Source organism: Ambystoma mexicanum, chromosome 5p, assembly GCF_040938575.1.
Source record: "Ambystoma mexicanum isolate Mex_15411 chromosome 5p, UKY_AmexF1_1, whole genome shotgun sequence".
Classification (NCBI taxonomy): Eukaryota; Metazoa; Chordata; class Amphibia; order Caudata; family Ambystomatidae; genus Ambystoma; species Ambystoma mexicanum.
Window position 1 is genome coordinate 657,196,511 of NC_090930.1, and position 17,522 is coordinate 657,214,032.

Here is a 17,522-nt window from a genome sequence, read left to right on the forward strand (position 1 = left end):
AGCATGGGCGATGCTTCCTCGTTCCCCTGGGACGGCCTGTTCCTGTATGCGTTCCCTCTGTTGCCGTTGCTACTGCGACTCGTCAACCAGCTCAAGAGGTCCCGGTGCAGGATGATCCTCATCGCACAGGCGTGGCCGAGGCAGATCTGGTTCCCGGACCTTCTGGACTTGTCAGCATCCCCACCAGTCAAACTGTCGACGGATGCAGATCTTTTCTCCAGAGAAGGAGGCGCCATCCTTCATCATGACCCGGAGTCGCTGAACTTGTAGGCCTGGCTCCTGCAGCACTAGAGTTTGGATGGTACGATATCCCGGCAGACTGCAGAGAGGTTCTTGCAAAGGCCAGGGCGTCCTCAACTCTAAAGTGCTACGGACACAAGTGGAAGAGGTTCTCTGGTGCCGTGCACAGAAGATTAACCCTCTACGGATTACGGCCCCTCAAGTGCTTCCGTACTCACTGTCGCTGGCCAAAGCTGGACTAGCTCATGCTTCCATCAAGGTATATCTGGCAGCGATTTTCCGATATACCAGAACCGCAGAACAGTCATCCCTGTGGTCTCATCGCCTGGTGAAGGAGTTTGAAAGGACTGTTCAGATCGTTCCCACCGGTGAAGGCTCCAGCCCCGGCATGGGAGCTCATGGACCTGCCCTTCGAGCCTTTGCATTCAGCTTCGTTGAAGTTCCTGTCATGGAAGACAGCGTTCCTTGTGGCCATCACCTTCGCACGACGCGTAGGAGAGTTTCATGCCCTATCCTGCAAGCCTCCATACTTGACTTTTCACGAGACGAGGGAGGTGCTGAGGATGCACCCCTCCTTCATGCCCAAGGTGCCGTCGGATTTCCATCTCAACGAGCCCTTGGTGTTATCAGTTTTCTTTTCGTCGCCGGCCGAGAGGACTTTGCACTTGCTGGATGTATCTAGAGCGCTGAAGTTCTACGTGGACCGAACTAAGAGTTTTTTCGGAAGACATCACAGCTGTTTGTGAACTTTGGACCTGTCAACCAAGGGAAGGCTCTCTTGAAGGCTTCCATTTCCAGATGGCTCTCCGGCTGCATCATACACTGTCACCGGTTGGCAAACCGACCGTTGCCCGGCTGTCCGAGAGCCCATTCGACCAGAGCGATCGCTGCTACCACGGTGTTCTTGTATGGTGTACCCCTGCTGGACATCTGCAGGGCTGCTACGTGGAGGTCGACGCACACCTTCACGAGATTCTAATGCGTCAACTGGGATTCCAGGGAGGAGAGTCCAGAGTCGGCCAGAGAGTGCTGAGCGACCTGTTCACCCGAAGGTGGGCCTGGTGAGGAGGTAGGAGTTGCTTAATGTTGAGTCTATGTAATGCTTAATGTGAAGCCTTAGCCACCTCCCGAGGTTGTCCATGTGTGTACTGCTATGTATTCTTATATTCATGAGCATGTGAATCCATGCCAGACCCCATGCTGGAGAAGGAACAAGTTACTTACCTGTATCTGTTGTTCTCTAGCATCGGTCTGGCATGGATTCACATGCGAACTTTCTCTCCTACCCCTCTGTGGCTCTTCACTTGGTCATACTGCCACGTTACGTGCTACCAAATCTGAGGATGTCTGCCAGGGGCGGGGTTTAGGGAGAGGGAAGTCATTGGTTGGTGGCAGTATGACCCAGAGACCAGTGATTGGTTACTACTAAGAAAGACAGATCAGAAACAAAACTGATACTGATTTTTTTCTTTACCGAGGATTCGCAGCCTGACTGGGAATATTCATGAGCATATGAATCCATGCCAGACCCATGCTGGAGAACAACAGTTACAGGTAAGTAACTTGTTCCTTCTACTGGTGCCAGAGGCCAGGCTGCGGATGAGATCTCTGCATTGGGCTCTCAAGATGCAGTAGTCGCAGTCCTCCGGGAAAATGTCTGATCCCATTCATGTGCTGCTGTCAAAGGCAATCTGATGAGGGGTACACCATTTTGGCTACCCTGGCCGGAGGTGACGATCTTGAAGGACGCATCCCTCACGGGATGGGGAGCTCATGCCAACAAGTGGACAGTCAGCGGTCGTTGGTCTCCGTTGGAGTCCAGACTCCACATCAATCTGTTAGAGCTGTGGGCTGTCAGGCTAGCCCTGAAGGCTTTTCTGCCGTCTGTGCAGGGGAAAAATTTCCTGATTATGACGGACAATACAGTGACAATGCACTACCTAAACAAAAGAGGGGGCAGGGTCACTCCCACTGTGCAGAGGCGATGCAGCTAGTTCTGGGCCATCCAGTAGAATTTCGATCTTGGCAGTTCATCTAGCCGGAGACGAAAACCCGGCGGCGTACCTTCTGAGCAGGCAGAGCACGGTCTCTCACGAGTGGGAGCTGGCTCAGGAAGTTCTTTTGGAGATCTTCACCCTTTGGGGGACTCCACAAGTGGATCTCTTTGCCACCAGTGTCAACCGGAAGTGCGAAAGATTCTGCTTGCGGGAATTTCCTCCAAGAGGAGCCCTAGGGGACGCTTTCATAGTGGAGTGGTCCTTCCCACTGCAGTATGCGTTTCCTCCAGTCCCCGTCATTCTGCAAGTGTTGCGGAGGTTACGAAGGTTCGGTTCCCGAATGATCATCATTGCTCCGGCATGGGCCAGGAGAGCGTGGTACCCGGACCTTCTAGACATGTCCATCTGCCCTCCACACAGTCTTCCCTAACGAGACGATCTGCTCTCACGGGAGGTGGGTAGGGTTCTCCATCCCGAGGTCAAGTCCCTCAGCCTTCAAGCTTGATATCTGAAAGGTTGAGGTATAAGGATTGGGACCTCCCCGAAGACGTGATGGTGGTGTTGCTTTCGGCCAGAAGGCCCGCAACAAAATCTCTGTACCTTTGCCGTTGGAGAAAGTTCTGCGACTGGTGCAGGGTACAGAATGTGGATCGTTTTCAGTGTTCAATTCCTGTGGTTCTATCTTTTTTGCATTCATTAGCCCACAAGGGCCTGCAAGTGGGTACCATCAAAGGTTACCTGGCGGCGCTGTCTATATTTAAGCGCTTGACTGAGGAGTGTTCTATTTTAAGATTCCTTTGATTCCTCAATTTCTAAAAGGGCTAACTGTTTTTCCACCGTCACCTTTCCAGGTGCCAGGATGGGATTTGAACTTGGTAAGCCCTGTGGAGAAAGGGCTGGACTTTACTGCCTGTTGGGCTGTGGCGAGTGGAGTGGAGAGAGTCTACCTGTGAAAAGACTGAGGTGCGTGTGCCTTTAAGGGAGCTCGAACAGCCATTAAAAGGCTTCCTCTTCCGCCCTTGTGGTGTAAGCCCTGTGGAGAAAGGGCTGGACTTTACTGCCTGTTAGGCTGTTTGGCGAGTGCTGGCAGGGATGGCGGACATTTGCACGCAAGCACTGTTAAGACGGATTTCTGAACTCTGTCCTGGTGGCGCAGAGGTTCAGAAGGCCAACCTAATTACTTGGAACAGGGTAACCTCTGGACAAGCCAGACCAATCAAGGTAGCGATCGCGGCGGTCAAGACTAGGTCTCAAGAGGGGTGAGGGTGACTGAAAGCCCGCAATGAGCACACAAAGCAAGAGCGCTTACAAACTACTCCAAACAGTTGTTTATATCAAAAATAGATACACATTTATTATAAGGCCTTGAAACTAATAACTACAGTAAAAGCAGCAATATACAACGATATTAAACCAACACATACACTATCCACCCAATATATATACAGAATACACAGTTTCACAGCATTAGCAGCACGAAATATGTTATCCACCTGCAGGGGAAGGAAAACAGGCCGTGCGAACCAATGCTTGTGATATGTCCGCCTTCTGAGGCCCCTAACTAGATGGTAGTCCAATCCCTACGAAGAGTGGAGCCTAGCGCTCAAAAGTACCTGCACACGCCGGTGCCAATGGGCAGAAGGTGAAGCTCTTCGGAGGACGTTGGACAGCTCTGTAGGGCGCCCTAATGAAGGAGAACACGGTCCGCGACTCTAGCGCAGCCTCCACTGTGAGGCAGAAGCAGGGCGCGAGTACGGACAAGGGGTGCTGTATTCACAGCGGGGAAAAGCAAAGGGCACTGCAGGAGGGCGACCAGATCCTAGCTAATCTACTCACCGGTCCCCGAAGCAAGCAGGCCCGAGCTTCTCCTCGATAGATGCAGCTTCTGGCAGGTTCTGAAGAGCAGGGAACGTCTCGTCGTCGTGCAGAGAAAAAAGACGTCCCGATCGAAGAAACAAGCACAGTTTTGTCGCCACAGCAGGGCAACGGAACGGCCGGGTGTATTCAAGCCAAACGAGCACTGCTCGCCTCTAGCTTAGGGTTGCTAAGCAAACGAAGCGTGTGAGCGTGCCCCGGACTCAGAATACCACCCAACCTGTCGGCGATTACAGAGCAGTCCTCCTTAGTAAGCTGGTCAGTCAACTGGATGGCCCAGAGACACTTCCGAAGGCTTACAGCAGGAGTTGATGAAGGTGCCGGGAATAGCTGGTCCTGCTATTCCAATAGGTCGAAGCGCCAGTACAGGCCTTCTTGTTCGATCTTAGGTGGAAAGGGCTTCACCGGACGACAGCAATGAGGAGCAGAAGTTCTTCAGGGGGTCACCAGTGATTCCTCGGTCCAGCCTCGTGTTCGCAGGATACTTGGCTCCTGTATCCCTGGGTTCGTAAGAACTCAGGAGATCGACATGGTAGTGGTGTTTCCAGCTCCCTCTTATCCACGGTTCCCTTCGCGCCAAAACGGAGGGGAGCCAATGGGAGATCCGCTCATCAACACACATACCATACGTGGACCAATCACGGACCACGGTGGTCCCAGGCATTCACACCACCCTAGACTCTCTGGCACCCAGGATGTGTATTGGGACCAGACAGCCCAGCCCACATCCTGGGGGCACTCAAACGACATGTAGAAGCCCGCGAAAGCAACCGTGTTTCGCGGGAAACTACATGCCCAAATAAGGAAGGCCCCGGGTCGCCTGACCCGGGGGAAGGTAAAGGGAGCAAGACGGACAGTGGACTAGACAAAGGAGCCTCGTGGTCCGGCCATTTTGGGTAGCCGGGCCACCCTTTTGTGTTCGCGGCAAAAAGGTGCTCAGAACGGCAAAAGGAGCTCAAAATAAACCAAATGATCGCTGCCACCAGCCCAGTCCCTGAATGACTTGCACCGATCCAAAAACCATCCTATAAGAGTGTCTAGGGTCTGTAGAAGGCTAGAGACCCAAGAGAGCTGTAACTTAGCTTACAGTGCCCTCTTGTGTCGTGTTGCACTAAAATGGCGACACGATAAAAGAAACTACGGGAAACAGCGTTCCCCGGTACTGACTGTCTTAAGGGCATGTCAGTTTCCCCGTAAGAAAGGAGCGAAAGCCCAGAGGAGTACAGCAGAAGGCTGCACTTCTCTGGCAAAGTCAAGAAAACAGGTTGAAAACAATAGCAAAAAGTTTAGGGGTTGCCACATGGAAGGAAAGTTCCCTACAATAACGAAATCTTTCCTAACAAGCACTCAGAACGCGAGCCCAAAGAAGACGTGAGAGAACAGGTGGGTGTGATGTAACCCCGAACAAATCTTCCACTACGTCAAAGAAAACAAGTCGTTTTTTTACATGTTTCAACATGCGATGATGTCAATATTGCTATTAACGAGGAAAACATCAGCTATACAAATATTTCGGACGATGATCATGTGTTTGAGAGTGAGTGCAACCTGCAAGGCGTCCATCAGGGTTTGGGGACTGACAGTAGCAGTCACCCCGAAAACCCTAAACACAACATCGCAACAGTGTCCACATGTGTCTCAACATGCTCAACACAACAACCTAAAGTGGGCTCTAGTGTGAGCCACATGCAAGACGGATCTCTCAAGGTACACTTACCCGTGGCGAATGCGCAGTCTTCGTGGCCCCCGGTGATGCCGTGGAGGGAGATCCGTGCATGGTGGGTGTCTTGCTGATCTCGCCGATCGCGCGGATGAGTCTGCGTGTAACCTTGATGCCAGCCGGCGTGATGGTGTCGGCGGAGGAGAGGCCGCTTCACTGTCGCGGCCCGGTGACTGCTCGGAGCTTGGGGGAAGAGCTGTGCAGTGGGTTGCTGTCGAGGCCCGCGACAGCGCTCATGCTATAGTGCAGCATCCTGGGTCCACCCCGGCTTCTCCGATCGCGACATTGGAGGTCGGGGGTTTGGGCATGAGACAGTGTCCAGTTCCTGTAGGCGTGCCAGGAGACCCCCCAAAATCAGGCTAGAATATGTTTACATTAAATGAGGGGCTGAGCAACGTGCGGATGGTGTGCGAGGCTCATGATGATGAAGTTTTCACAGCCACGCACGGGAAATTAAAAGTCCTCGCCATTCCAGTCTTGGAGGTGGGTGGAGGTTCAGGGAATGAGCAAGCCCCTCATGAATACGAGAGACGTCGCGACTCGATGGACATAGCAAATAACATCCTAGCCAATCTTATTTTAATGAACAAGGCTCATAGCACTGTAAGGAAGGACTTGTCCATCCAGGGTGGCCAATTGCAAAAGTCTACTCATAAACGGCATAATGAGCAGCTTATTGGCTCAAATAAAGGCATATGGTCTATCGTTTCATATAAACGGAGGAAATCGCCGGCGAGCGACCCAAAGGAGAGCAGAAGCCAAACTTCTTTGAATGATGTCTTTTAACCAGATACATTCTCAAAAAAGAGCAACTAACCTCAAACAGGCACAGTTGAATTCAACACATCTGAGCACTGTACTGCACCCCAGCTCTATTATATCAGGGTCATGTGATCTGCCTGACTGTTCATTTATTGAGCGCCCCTTTCCCAAAATAAGGAGGCGAAGAGTCCGTAGGTCTGTCAAACCAACGAAGCGTGCCTCTGATGCTAACTCGCTGGAGTCCAAGAATCTGGGGTTATCCTCTGAGTTGCACTCTTCCTTAATCTCATCAATAGCAATTTCTCTGGCCCCCTACATGAAAATCTGAATCTTTCTTTGAAAGATCTTACAGCATTGACCGCTTTACTGAATTCAAAAGTGACTCATGTGGAACAAATATGTGGCCAGTCCTTCGGAAAGGTGCTTGAGGTATTGAAAACTTTGGACACTTCGCTGCAATCATCACGTGAGCAAAAGAGAAACTATGCAACGATAAGAAATTGCTTGCAGATGTTGCGCGTGAAGCGTTGGCCATATTTCAAAACACTAACCTTTTAGGACGATCTACAAAGCAACCCACGGTTGGGTCCTTAGAACCTACGCCAAAAATGGCGACAGTTCCACTAGGCAGTGACCCTGGTGGAACAGAAAATGTGGCCTTTATTCCTGAAGAGGTGCAACGTTTATCACAGGATAATATTATTGATCTCTCGAACGCCAAAAGTTCAGATATAGTGACCCACACTGATCCAGCCAGGTTGGGTACAACATCCAATTTACAGGTGGAAATTGATAGCTCTGCTAAGGAGTGTGATCAAATAGCCGATATCGCCTTTAATACAGCCTTTGAACAAGCAAGAGCTTGTAAACAATGACTAGCCATCGAGGAGCAAATTCCTACTACATCAGCATTGGAAACTCCCGTACATAAGGAGAACAAGGGGCCAATGAGCACCCACAGAGAAGAAAAACGTAAAATATTCTCCATCTTTGGTGGAACGCCAAATAGCTCGAAACTGGCGGAACCACCATAAATACCTATTTAGACTTGTTCTTGTGACTCAATAGTCCAGACTGGCTTCTAGCCACTCTACAATGGCCTGCCTTCAGATGGTAGTCTGTTCCGAATGGATCAAGACAGTGTGCTGAAAGGTCTAACACTGCATGTGGTCCTACAGCCTTCATTGGCTCATGGTCCTACAGCTTTCATTGGCTCAAATCGGGTTAAGAACAGACCAGTTATAAACCATTCAGGATCTCAGTTGTCGTCAAGTTGACTTGCTTCAGCGATGCCAAGTCTTCAATGGGGAATGGTTCAAATGGCTGCAGCACAGGCAGGATGGTAGTCGGCAGCTTCATGGCTCACAATGAATTGAAAAGCAGTGTCCGAAGCAGTTCTGATGGGCCAACAGTGGCTCAAATGATGTGAAGGTGGTTGTCAGCTTAAAATCAGATCACACTGGAAACAAAGCCCAGATCTTTTGCTTGATTTCCCCAGTTCCTGGGTGAACCCTCCATGGTCTCAAAGGATAAGGGAAGTCCCTTATTCTGTCCTTTCTAGTCAGGAACATTGCCAGAGAGCACCTCCTAGGGGCTGTCCCTTCCAGCAAGCAAATCTGGTTCCAGTGTTCAAGTACTGGGTAGGCTATGCCCATAGAGCAGTTCACCCAAAATGTTCCTTTGAGATGGGTGAAGGAAGGGCATTTCACCTTTATTGCAGCCTTTCTTTACCTCTGTGGCAGGGAATTTGAGGCAGAGTATACCCTGACGGAGATCTGAGAAATGTCCTTCTTGTGCAGTTCAAAGATTTAGTTAAAGGCTCGGTCTCATCGCATTATGTAGTCCATCTCATAGCGGGTTGGTCAGTTGTAAACGTTCCGTAAGGGCCCAAACCTGGCGGCTGTGGTTAATGTATTTTGTGGTATCAGTCCTAGAACACCCTGTCTGCAGAACGTGGGGAGGGGCCCAGGAAGCATGGGAGCCTGATTCAGATTTCGATATGGTGGGATCCTTCTCTGGACTGGTACTCCTCTTATGGCTACTCAAACTCTGCACTCTCTCCTGTCTGTCTTGCATCAAAGTTTCTCTAGAAATTACCACCCTGGTATTGCCTTCTGACTAGAAGATCATGTATTTTGAGCACAGGTACTCCCCCTGACCCCAAGTGCAGATTCTACCCCCTGGAAGCTGGTTCTTTGCCAGTCACGCACAGTAGATGCACAGATGGCCTTCACAGAAGGGTCATTCAAATCCAAGCTGACAAAATTGCACAAAATGGTTTTGGGCAGTATAATTGTAGATTTTCAGAAGCTGCCACGTGGAAAGGAACAATCTTCATTCAACATTATGTATTCTTTATATTCAAAACAACCACAGAGTCCTGAAAAAAATAATATTCAATGTGATAATTAATACAAAAAGCATGGATAATTTTATTAATTCATCCCATTAAAAAAAAAGCTTTGGAAATATGGTGGCCAAATCTATACCCTCAAGTTTTGAACCCTGATCATGTAAAAACAAACCTAGACAATGACATATACATTAACAATTAGCTTGCACTTCATCATAACATATACACTGAGAATGCAATGCCGTGTGTATATATATATATATAGACCATTTAGCATCCCAACTAGCCCTACATGTTTTTGTCATCGTATGCCAATAAAGTGCTGGACATTCCTCAGAGGCTAAGATTTTAAATGACGTAATCTAGGGCGTATATATATATGCGTGAACATATACAACCTGCAACCTTATGGTCCCCTGCCTCCTTGCACTTACTTTAAACCGGCCACCCCGGCAGCACTTATTGAGCGTTGCTTACTGTACTCTCCTTCCCCCTGGCACGTCTCCTGTCCCATCCCCTGGCACTTGCACAATCTGAATGACACAAGGCATTGTAAAATAGTTTATTTTGTTCCCCTTTATCTTCCCCTTCCTGGTCTTGTCGCGCCGCCCAGAAATACATGTGTACAGGCGCATTATAAATGACTTATCATATATCAATATAGTACTGAATTTAGTGACTTCTTCAATCTACAAGAGAAGAGAGACGCATCCTTAATCCAAATAGTCAGTAGTACTTCTATCCATATGTTTAAAGTGAATAGCAGTTCTTGGAATACCTGCAATGTACACATGGTATCTCCTAAACGTGGATTTACAATATCCTGTCATTTCAATTGTGACAGCAAGTCAGCTGGCCTCATGTGGCAAAAACCTACAAAACAAAATCAAAAAGTGAAAGGAATCTAAAGGTAGGAAATTAATCGACAACACCCAGAAGCCCCCAACAAATTGTAGACATCCATTTCATGTCTATAATGATGGTGTTCTTTTGAAAATATATCTTTGCAACTTGCACGTCTCGTCCGAAAAGAGGCTAACTGCAACCTATCTGTTTCCCACTGTTGACTTTCTAACCACCATGGAACCACTCCATTAACATGCCGTGATGCATTTAGTCTGTGTGACCTTACAAATAAAACATATCGAAAGAAAAGAAACTCGGTCATTACCACACGCTATCAGTCAAAAACAAACGCTGTTCGTCAGAACACTCAAGGCGCAGACATCAAGCAAAACACTGCTACTACAATCTGATCCTACTAGGTTTGCTTTACCTTGGTCACAAAGGGCAAAGGTCATCACATTCACACATTCTCCATATGGATATTCTACCATGCCCGGGAGCACACAATTATATAATTTGGATCAGGGCTCCCCTCTGTTAAAGGCAGAGCCTGGGTGTGGCAACTTTGCGTTCCATCAAGCTGTTTGTAGGAATCCACATGTTACTTTACCCACCTCATCAACTGCCAAACCAGAAGGCAGTTGCAGAGGTGTGTCAGACAGGTTCTGCAAGTTACATGATTGCACTATACTATTCAGCATGAGGCAAAGGGAGTCTGATTGGCAGAGCTCACTTTTTGAGATAAAATTACCAGTGTCCTTCTGGGTTACATAAATCGAGCAAGATCAGGCTACTCTACCTTCACATATAACATTCTGTCTTGAGCACATAGATCGGAAATGGGTTGCTGGTATCTTCTTGCAGTCATAGCTGTTCTCGTTAAATCTCCTGCTGTGAAAGCTTGAACTGCCTGTTGTGATCTCGTGCAGCAGCCTTCATAGCTGCTCCTCTGTTCTTTTCAAACCTCTCTGGTAGAAATCTGCTCTTTCCCTAGTAGTGATTTTCAATAGGTTCTGTGCCTACAGTAGAGCATGATGAGCAAGTTATACTCCCCTCTAGAACAAGAAATATAAATCGTCTCTTATTTGTGCATTTTAGGAAAAATTCTTTTTAATCCAAACTGGCTCTTCTCTTTGTGTTTTTTTTTTTCCTGAAAATGCATAAATGGGTTTTGTTTTCATCATGAGTAAACTTGAGTGATGTTTCATATGTGCACCATCCTGTTACCCTAACGAACCCTAGAAAGTGACACAATGAACTGACTTTAATTTAAAGCAATTTTGTAATTGTTTTGATCATATATGCCTTTTTATATAGGTATGATACACTGTCTGGATTAGTGAATGCTGTTGCTGAGCTTATCCACTTCGTTGGGCGAATTTCAACCATCGCTATGCACATGGAAAGAAGCACTTTACTTTTGCACTTTATTCTGGACTTCTACGAGACAGTGAGTGGAACATTGCTTTTTTGGGGAAGGGGTCTTGTACCCATTCAAACCTTTATTCTGACTTTTTATTATCGAAAAAGTTCTGCTATGCAGCATGCAGCTCTCCAGTTGTTTTGGCCTCCCATCTACCCTATCCAGCATTCAATGATGAGGGTTCAAATGAGCTAAAAGCCAAAACATATGTCAAAACATGGTTGCATGTGATTTTGTCAAAACAAACTTTTTAAACTAGAAATGTTTAACGAAATAATACTGTATTTCTTATTTTTATTTGGGGGTCACCCCAAGCTCCCCATTTCTCTTCATTTATAACCCCATCCCAACCCCCTCCCCACCTGTTTTAACCCTTTACCCCACCCATTAGATACAAATGTTGTTTGATATTTTTAATTCGGTACAATCACTGCATATCCCTATCCCAAAACATATGGGGGACTACCTTTCCATTTAGTAAATGCCACATGCCTTTGCAAGCCATTCTTTTTTTTTTTTGTATGTGGAAAGTCTCTGTTCCACTATGTGGTCAGGCATGCTGTTGCGGCCATCGTAAGTGAGACACTTGTGGTAATCTTTTCACCGTTCAACACAAAGCAATACCAGTAATGTGTCTAATCTCCGTAGGGCGCAATCCACTTCCTTGATCCAGCTCAAGACCTTGTGAGGAGTTAGGAATGAAACTTTCACACATTTTAGATATGGTTTGGCTCAAGACTTTTATTGATGAATAAAAGGGGATGGGAAAATGCCTCGCTGTCTCTGCGTCAGAGGTGTTTCCCTACCTAAACTAAAAACTAAGGATCTGTCTGTGCCAGAATGTCCAAATCATAACCACCATGTGTCCAAAGTACTATTCTGACCCTTACTTTCTAAGGAAATAAATCTTTAGGTGAAAAGGATAATGTCCTTCAGTGTTTCCAAAATGTTGAAATGGGAAAAGGAATAAATAACTTCAACAAAAAGTCTCTTCGAAGAAGTTGCTCCTTAATCTAGAGGATGTCTCCTTTCTTCTGCTTCCTCCTCCCCGTTTTCTTTCAAACCGTTCTTGTCTTTTCTCTGTAATAAATAACTTTCAACAAAGTCTTTCAATGATTTTGCTCCTTTATTCCAGAGGGTGTTTCCCTTCACCAGTATTCTTCTTCACGGTTTCTTGAGAATAATAATTCTAGTCTTTCTTTTGGATCAGTACCAAAATTAGGCACAATTATCTTTCGCCTTGGGTTGCTGGACTACCTGGTATAATCTCCTGCCAGGGTTTCTCAGTTCCCCTATGTTCACACACTTATAATTGCCTGTTATACTCTCCTGCCAGGGCTTTGTGTTCACATGCTTGTCATTGCCTGGAGTGCTCTCCTGCCAGGACACTCTTGTAGTTGCCTGTCTCTGCACAACTCCACTTTTGATAATTCACCACACTATCCCTTTTAGCTTATTCGTTTTGCCTCGTTATGTTTTGCTCACACTTCCAATCTTAGTAATTCACCACCTTAGCGCTATTGGCTAATTCACATTGTCAGGTAAATACTAACTTCCTCCTGCTTCTTATTCTTTTTATATAGGGGTAAACTTCAGATTCCCTTCTGTGGTAAATCTGCTTCTACTTTCTTGCTGTCTGTGTTAACCAACAGCGTCCTTTATTTATCCGTTTTGGGTTGTTCAATTTTAAACATGCAGAATACTCGCCAATACGCTCCAGTGTTCCCTTCGTCCCAGCGTGGCTCACCGGCTACTAGTGGCATGTCTCGGTCTGCTTGTAGCCCACTGATGACAGCCGCCGGAAGCACGCTTCTTCATGCTGCTCGGCTTTCCTGCTTCCTCTGGTTCCGGTTGGGCTTCTCTTCTCCTCGCTCGTCTCCGGGAAGTGTCTTGCTGCTTCTTTTCACTGGCAAACGCCCATGAGCCCCGCACTTGCTTCTGGCTTCCCTGCGTGGAATCTTCTTGGCGCAGCCTTGCTCTGGTCAATATCTGAGCCGGTTGGCTACAACGCCCTTATCTCAGCTCTTCTGTAACACAAAAAGCAGCTGCCCGCTGCCACCTGCAGTCTGCCATTGGTTCTGTCGATCTTGTTTTAAATGTCTCGAGCACAGGTACACGCTCCCAACAACTTGAATGTTGCTTGTGCTCCGGGCTTCTCCTGCCCTGTACTCTTCCATTCCTCTTCCTCGTTGCAGTGTTAAGGTGTTTCTGGGAACCGTAGTTCCTTTTAACTAACTTGCACGAAAACATTGCAGGAATGGTTTTATGCTGTGCTGATGGCAAGGCAGGGTTTCAAAGTTGATCTGCAGATTGGTTTAAGAGAAATGCAACACTCCTTTGAGGGAGCAGGGAAAGAATCCCAATAGGCCATTAAAATGTTTTGTATGTGAGATTTCATTCTGCAAGGGGAATACCATGTCTCGTCTGTGGATGCCACCAGTGCCCCCCCCCCCCTACCGCCCCTGTGAGCACCCTTCTGGAGATTCTCTCCCATGTCGTCCTCCCTCATATAGCTGCCCCCAGGGCCAGGATCAGGTAGTGGCTGCCGTCCCCTGGCCACATGGGAGGTGGTGACGTCTGGGAAAACAGTGATGACTCATCGGGTTCATCACATCCTTCTTTCAGAACAAATTAAACAAGGGTGTGGGAGCCACTTGCTTGAGAACAAACATGGGTCACATACTGTTCTATTGATTTTCTCCCACTCAGGAGGGTCTACAACCATGTTATAGCTCATTGCACCATTTACAGAGGAGAAATATCAATTTGCATATCAGTCTGCTACCACCCACTAGAGCAGTACAGCACCGAAATGCTAGTCAAATCTCCTCTGAACAAAAGTACAACCAGCAACCCCAGACATGTATTTCGGTCTACTTGGGCCTCCTCAGTGAGGTGAAGCTAAGCTTCTCTAAGGCACAGTGAGCAAGGTATCCATGCCTGAATTACCCTGGGTTACTTGGGGTGAAACCCCACATTTTACACATTAAACAAGGCTGTGGGAGTCCCTCGACTGAGAACGAACATGGGTCAAATACTCTCTTCTATGGAATTTCCAGAACAGTTATATTTTTTCGCAGGTTCACCCAACTTGCCTGTAGGAGCCAGTGCCCGCATCCCCTCCAACATTTAGAGCTAGTGGTCTAGAGAGCCTGAGCAGGTCTTATTGCCATCTGTGGAGCAGCTGGATCCCATGCATTTTGTATTGGCATGATATTGACAACTTAAATCCCTGGGTGCATAGCTTAGATCGTTGTTGGTGGTTTGGTATCCCATATCCCCCCCCATGTTTCTCTTAATCCCGGTGGACCCTGAACTCCTGCAAGTATCAAACGTCTATACAATGTTTTTTTATTTTTTATCTATTGTATATGGTTCAAAACATAGCATTAGAACCTTTACAATTTTCGTAGTCATACAAAACGATGAATAGAAAAGAATGAAGGAAAAAATAAACTATCATTAATAACATATTTCCGCTTAAAATCTTCAATAAGAACAGTACCCATGGTTCATGCGATCACTGTGACGAGTTTTCAACTGCGCCCTTGGCCTGGGACCCTACTACTTTTCAAATCTCACTTAAAGCTGTGCAATAGTATCCCCATATGTTCCCTTTGACCTGTTCATTCAGAGGGTGACCCAAGCTGCCCTATTTTCCTAGGAATTTGACTTGACTTCAAAATTCCCCACAAAGAGTTGCCCTTCCAGTAACCACTTCCCTTCGACTTCTAGGAAAGGAGGTTTAACTTTTTCAGGATTTCTTCCACCATTGTAGTTAGCTGTACTTCTTGTCCTGAAATCATTCTCTCCCAGAAAAGCTCTGATAGTATTCCCTCCTCCTTGTCAGTAAATCATCTTAGCTTAGCCAGCCTTAGGGCCCAAGTCCCTTCGCACTCCATTTAGATGTGGCAGAGTGACTGTAGTCTTGGGTTGGCACAGATTTTACATAATTCAACCGCGTTCCCCTCCTGTTTTCGTATGGCCAGGATTTCACCTGTGGGAATAAGATTCCTCTTACCTGCATAAAGTTAGTCCTTATTCTTGGATAAGGATACTTTTCTAAATAACGGGGGAGGGAACCTGCTTTTTTTTTTTTTTTGACACTGTCAGCAATGCATTGCGTGGAGTGGAACTTCTCACCAAAGCTATGGTTTCTATCCAGTCCATGAGTTCTAAATCGTGTTTTACCTTGAGAGAGTTGGTGATCAGGGTCTCTAGGTCCAAAGCTGTCTTGTCCAGGATAGATCTTAACCTGCCTTCCAACTCTGCCAAGATGCGTTATTTAGAGCTTTTTAGATGTGCTCTGAGGTCCTCGTACAAGTATCCTGGGCTAGGGTTTATCTCTCTGTAGAGTGAGGCTAATTTCCACTCCACTCGACATTATAATGATATGAGACCTAATTCAAACTGGAGGTTCCAACCCGTAGTACTCTGGGGAAGGTTAAGGGAATCTTTCCATATTCTGCCTTCTATTTTTGCCCAATTTAGATTCAAGAGCGAGGCTTTGGCTTCTAATCCATATAGGATGACCGATACTATTTTGACTATATAGTATTTTATCATTGTCAGTATGGTAAATTTGCAGTACCTCACCTTGATCTTTTTCATGTGAGGTATCAAATCCTGGGCTTTAGAGAGAATGTCAGGCTCCAGATTGGTCGGGCTAGCGTAGATCATATAGCCGAGGTATAGCAGATAATCTACTTGCGGTATTATCTGCCCATTCAGGGACCAGCTAGCAAACCTAACTTTCTTCCTTGTTTGAAGACTAAGATCTTCGATTTTAGTGGGTTTATAACCAGGCCATTTTTCGCAGCGTATTCTCCTAGTTTGGTCAAGAGTCTTTGGCGGCCTATGGCTGTTCTATCTAACAGTACGATGTTGTCCGCATAGGCCAGCCAAAAGATCTTATTTCCATTAATAATTGGGCTGGCCAATGCGGCCGGTTCAAGTTCTTGCCCCATGTCTGACAGGAAGAGGTTGAAGAATAAAGGCGCTCCCAAACACCCCTGCCTTACTCCTCTCTCTACTTCCACCAAGTCTGACAGGTGTCCCTTATCGTCGAGACAAACCCTCACGGTTAGATCACTATGCAACTCCAACAACATGGCCAACAAGGCCCCTGGGGCGCCCTTTTGACTAAATTTTGACCACAGCTTACCTCTATTAATCTGATAAAAAGCTTTAGATAGGTCGATCCAAGCCCCATATAATGGCAGTTCCCCCTTCTCTGTAGTGGATTCGCTAACCATGCTCAGGATCACCCCATTTAGCGCTGTGGACAACCGCTGCCTGAACCCTGTTTGAAATCAAGTTAGCGCCCCCAAATGCTCCACCCAGTGTGTAAGCTCCTTGACTACCAGTCTCATAAAGATCACTTTCTATGTCTAAAAGGGTGATTGGACGATAATTGACAGGTTCAGTTCTGTTGCCCCCCTTAAAGAGTGGGATAACCAAGGCTGTTTTCCGTCACGGGGGACTGTTTAGATCTCAAAATCTCCTCACAAAGTTGCCTCAAAAACCCTGCCCAGAATTCTGGTTCATTCTTAAGGACCTGATAAGTCAAGCCTCTGGGACCGGCAGCTTTGGACATTGAGGAGCACCTGATTATCTCCAAGATTTCCTCCTTGTCCAGAGTAAGTACCCAATCTATGTCCAGTGGCTCAATCTTACCTTACTCTCCAGGCTTCTTAAAAATTCTTGAGAGATGTTCCACCCATTTACTTTCCGAGACCAGGTTGCACAGAGAGCTGTTTGACTGAGAGTCCAATTGGCCCATGATCGACCAAAATCCTCTGGTGTTCGTCTCCACCAGAAGCTTTAACATTTGTTCCCCATTGTTTTGTAGCTGAGCCATTCTATGATTTTTGGACCCAGTGCCTGTTACTCCTATTGCCATTTTGCTGCCTTTTTATACACCTCTAGACCCCAGCCTTTTTTTTTTTAAATCTGTTTTTATTGTTTACATTGTACCAATAACATGGTTACTCAACAAAACAGTACAATTACACCCACCCCACCCCACCCTCCCTCCCCCTTTCCCAACTGTCCGGACCAAAACGTAATACACCACAAGTTTCAGCTCTGTGATTATTGTGAGTCATTTGTGTCATCGCCAGAGGAGCCTTCTGCATTGGGGTTGAACAATGTAACAATTAGCGCCACCCATTGTAGTAGGTCGTCCGAGGTGTCCTGTCTTGGCTCTGTCTTGGCTCTAGGCCATCTCCCAAGCAGCTGTTTCGGCATTCGTCCATTTGCGAGGGTCTTCCCACCATGTTGACAAGCAAGGGGCCTGTGGGCGCT

The 17,522-nt window shown here is 46.9% G+C and overlaps 1 protein-coding gene across 1 annotated transcript in view; it reads left to right on the top strand.

Moving 5' to 3' along the window:
- Nucleotides 1-17,522, top strand: part of CENPI (centromere protein I) — a 1,093,019-nt gene that overhangs the window by 738,538 nt on the left and 336,959 nt on the right. Inside the window, exon 16 of the mRNA XM_069613020.1 lies at nucleotides 11,111-11,243. Coding sequence (XP_069469121.1) covers nucleotides 11,111-11,243 — 133 coding nt within the window. The remainder of the gene's footprint in view (nucleotides 1-11,110; nucleotides 11,244-17,522) is intronic.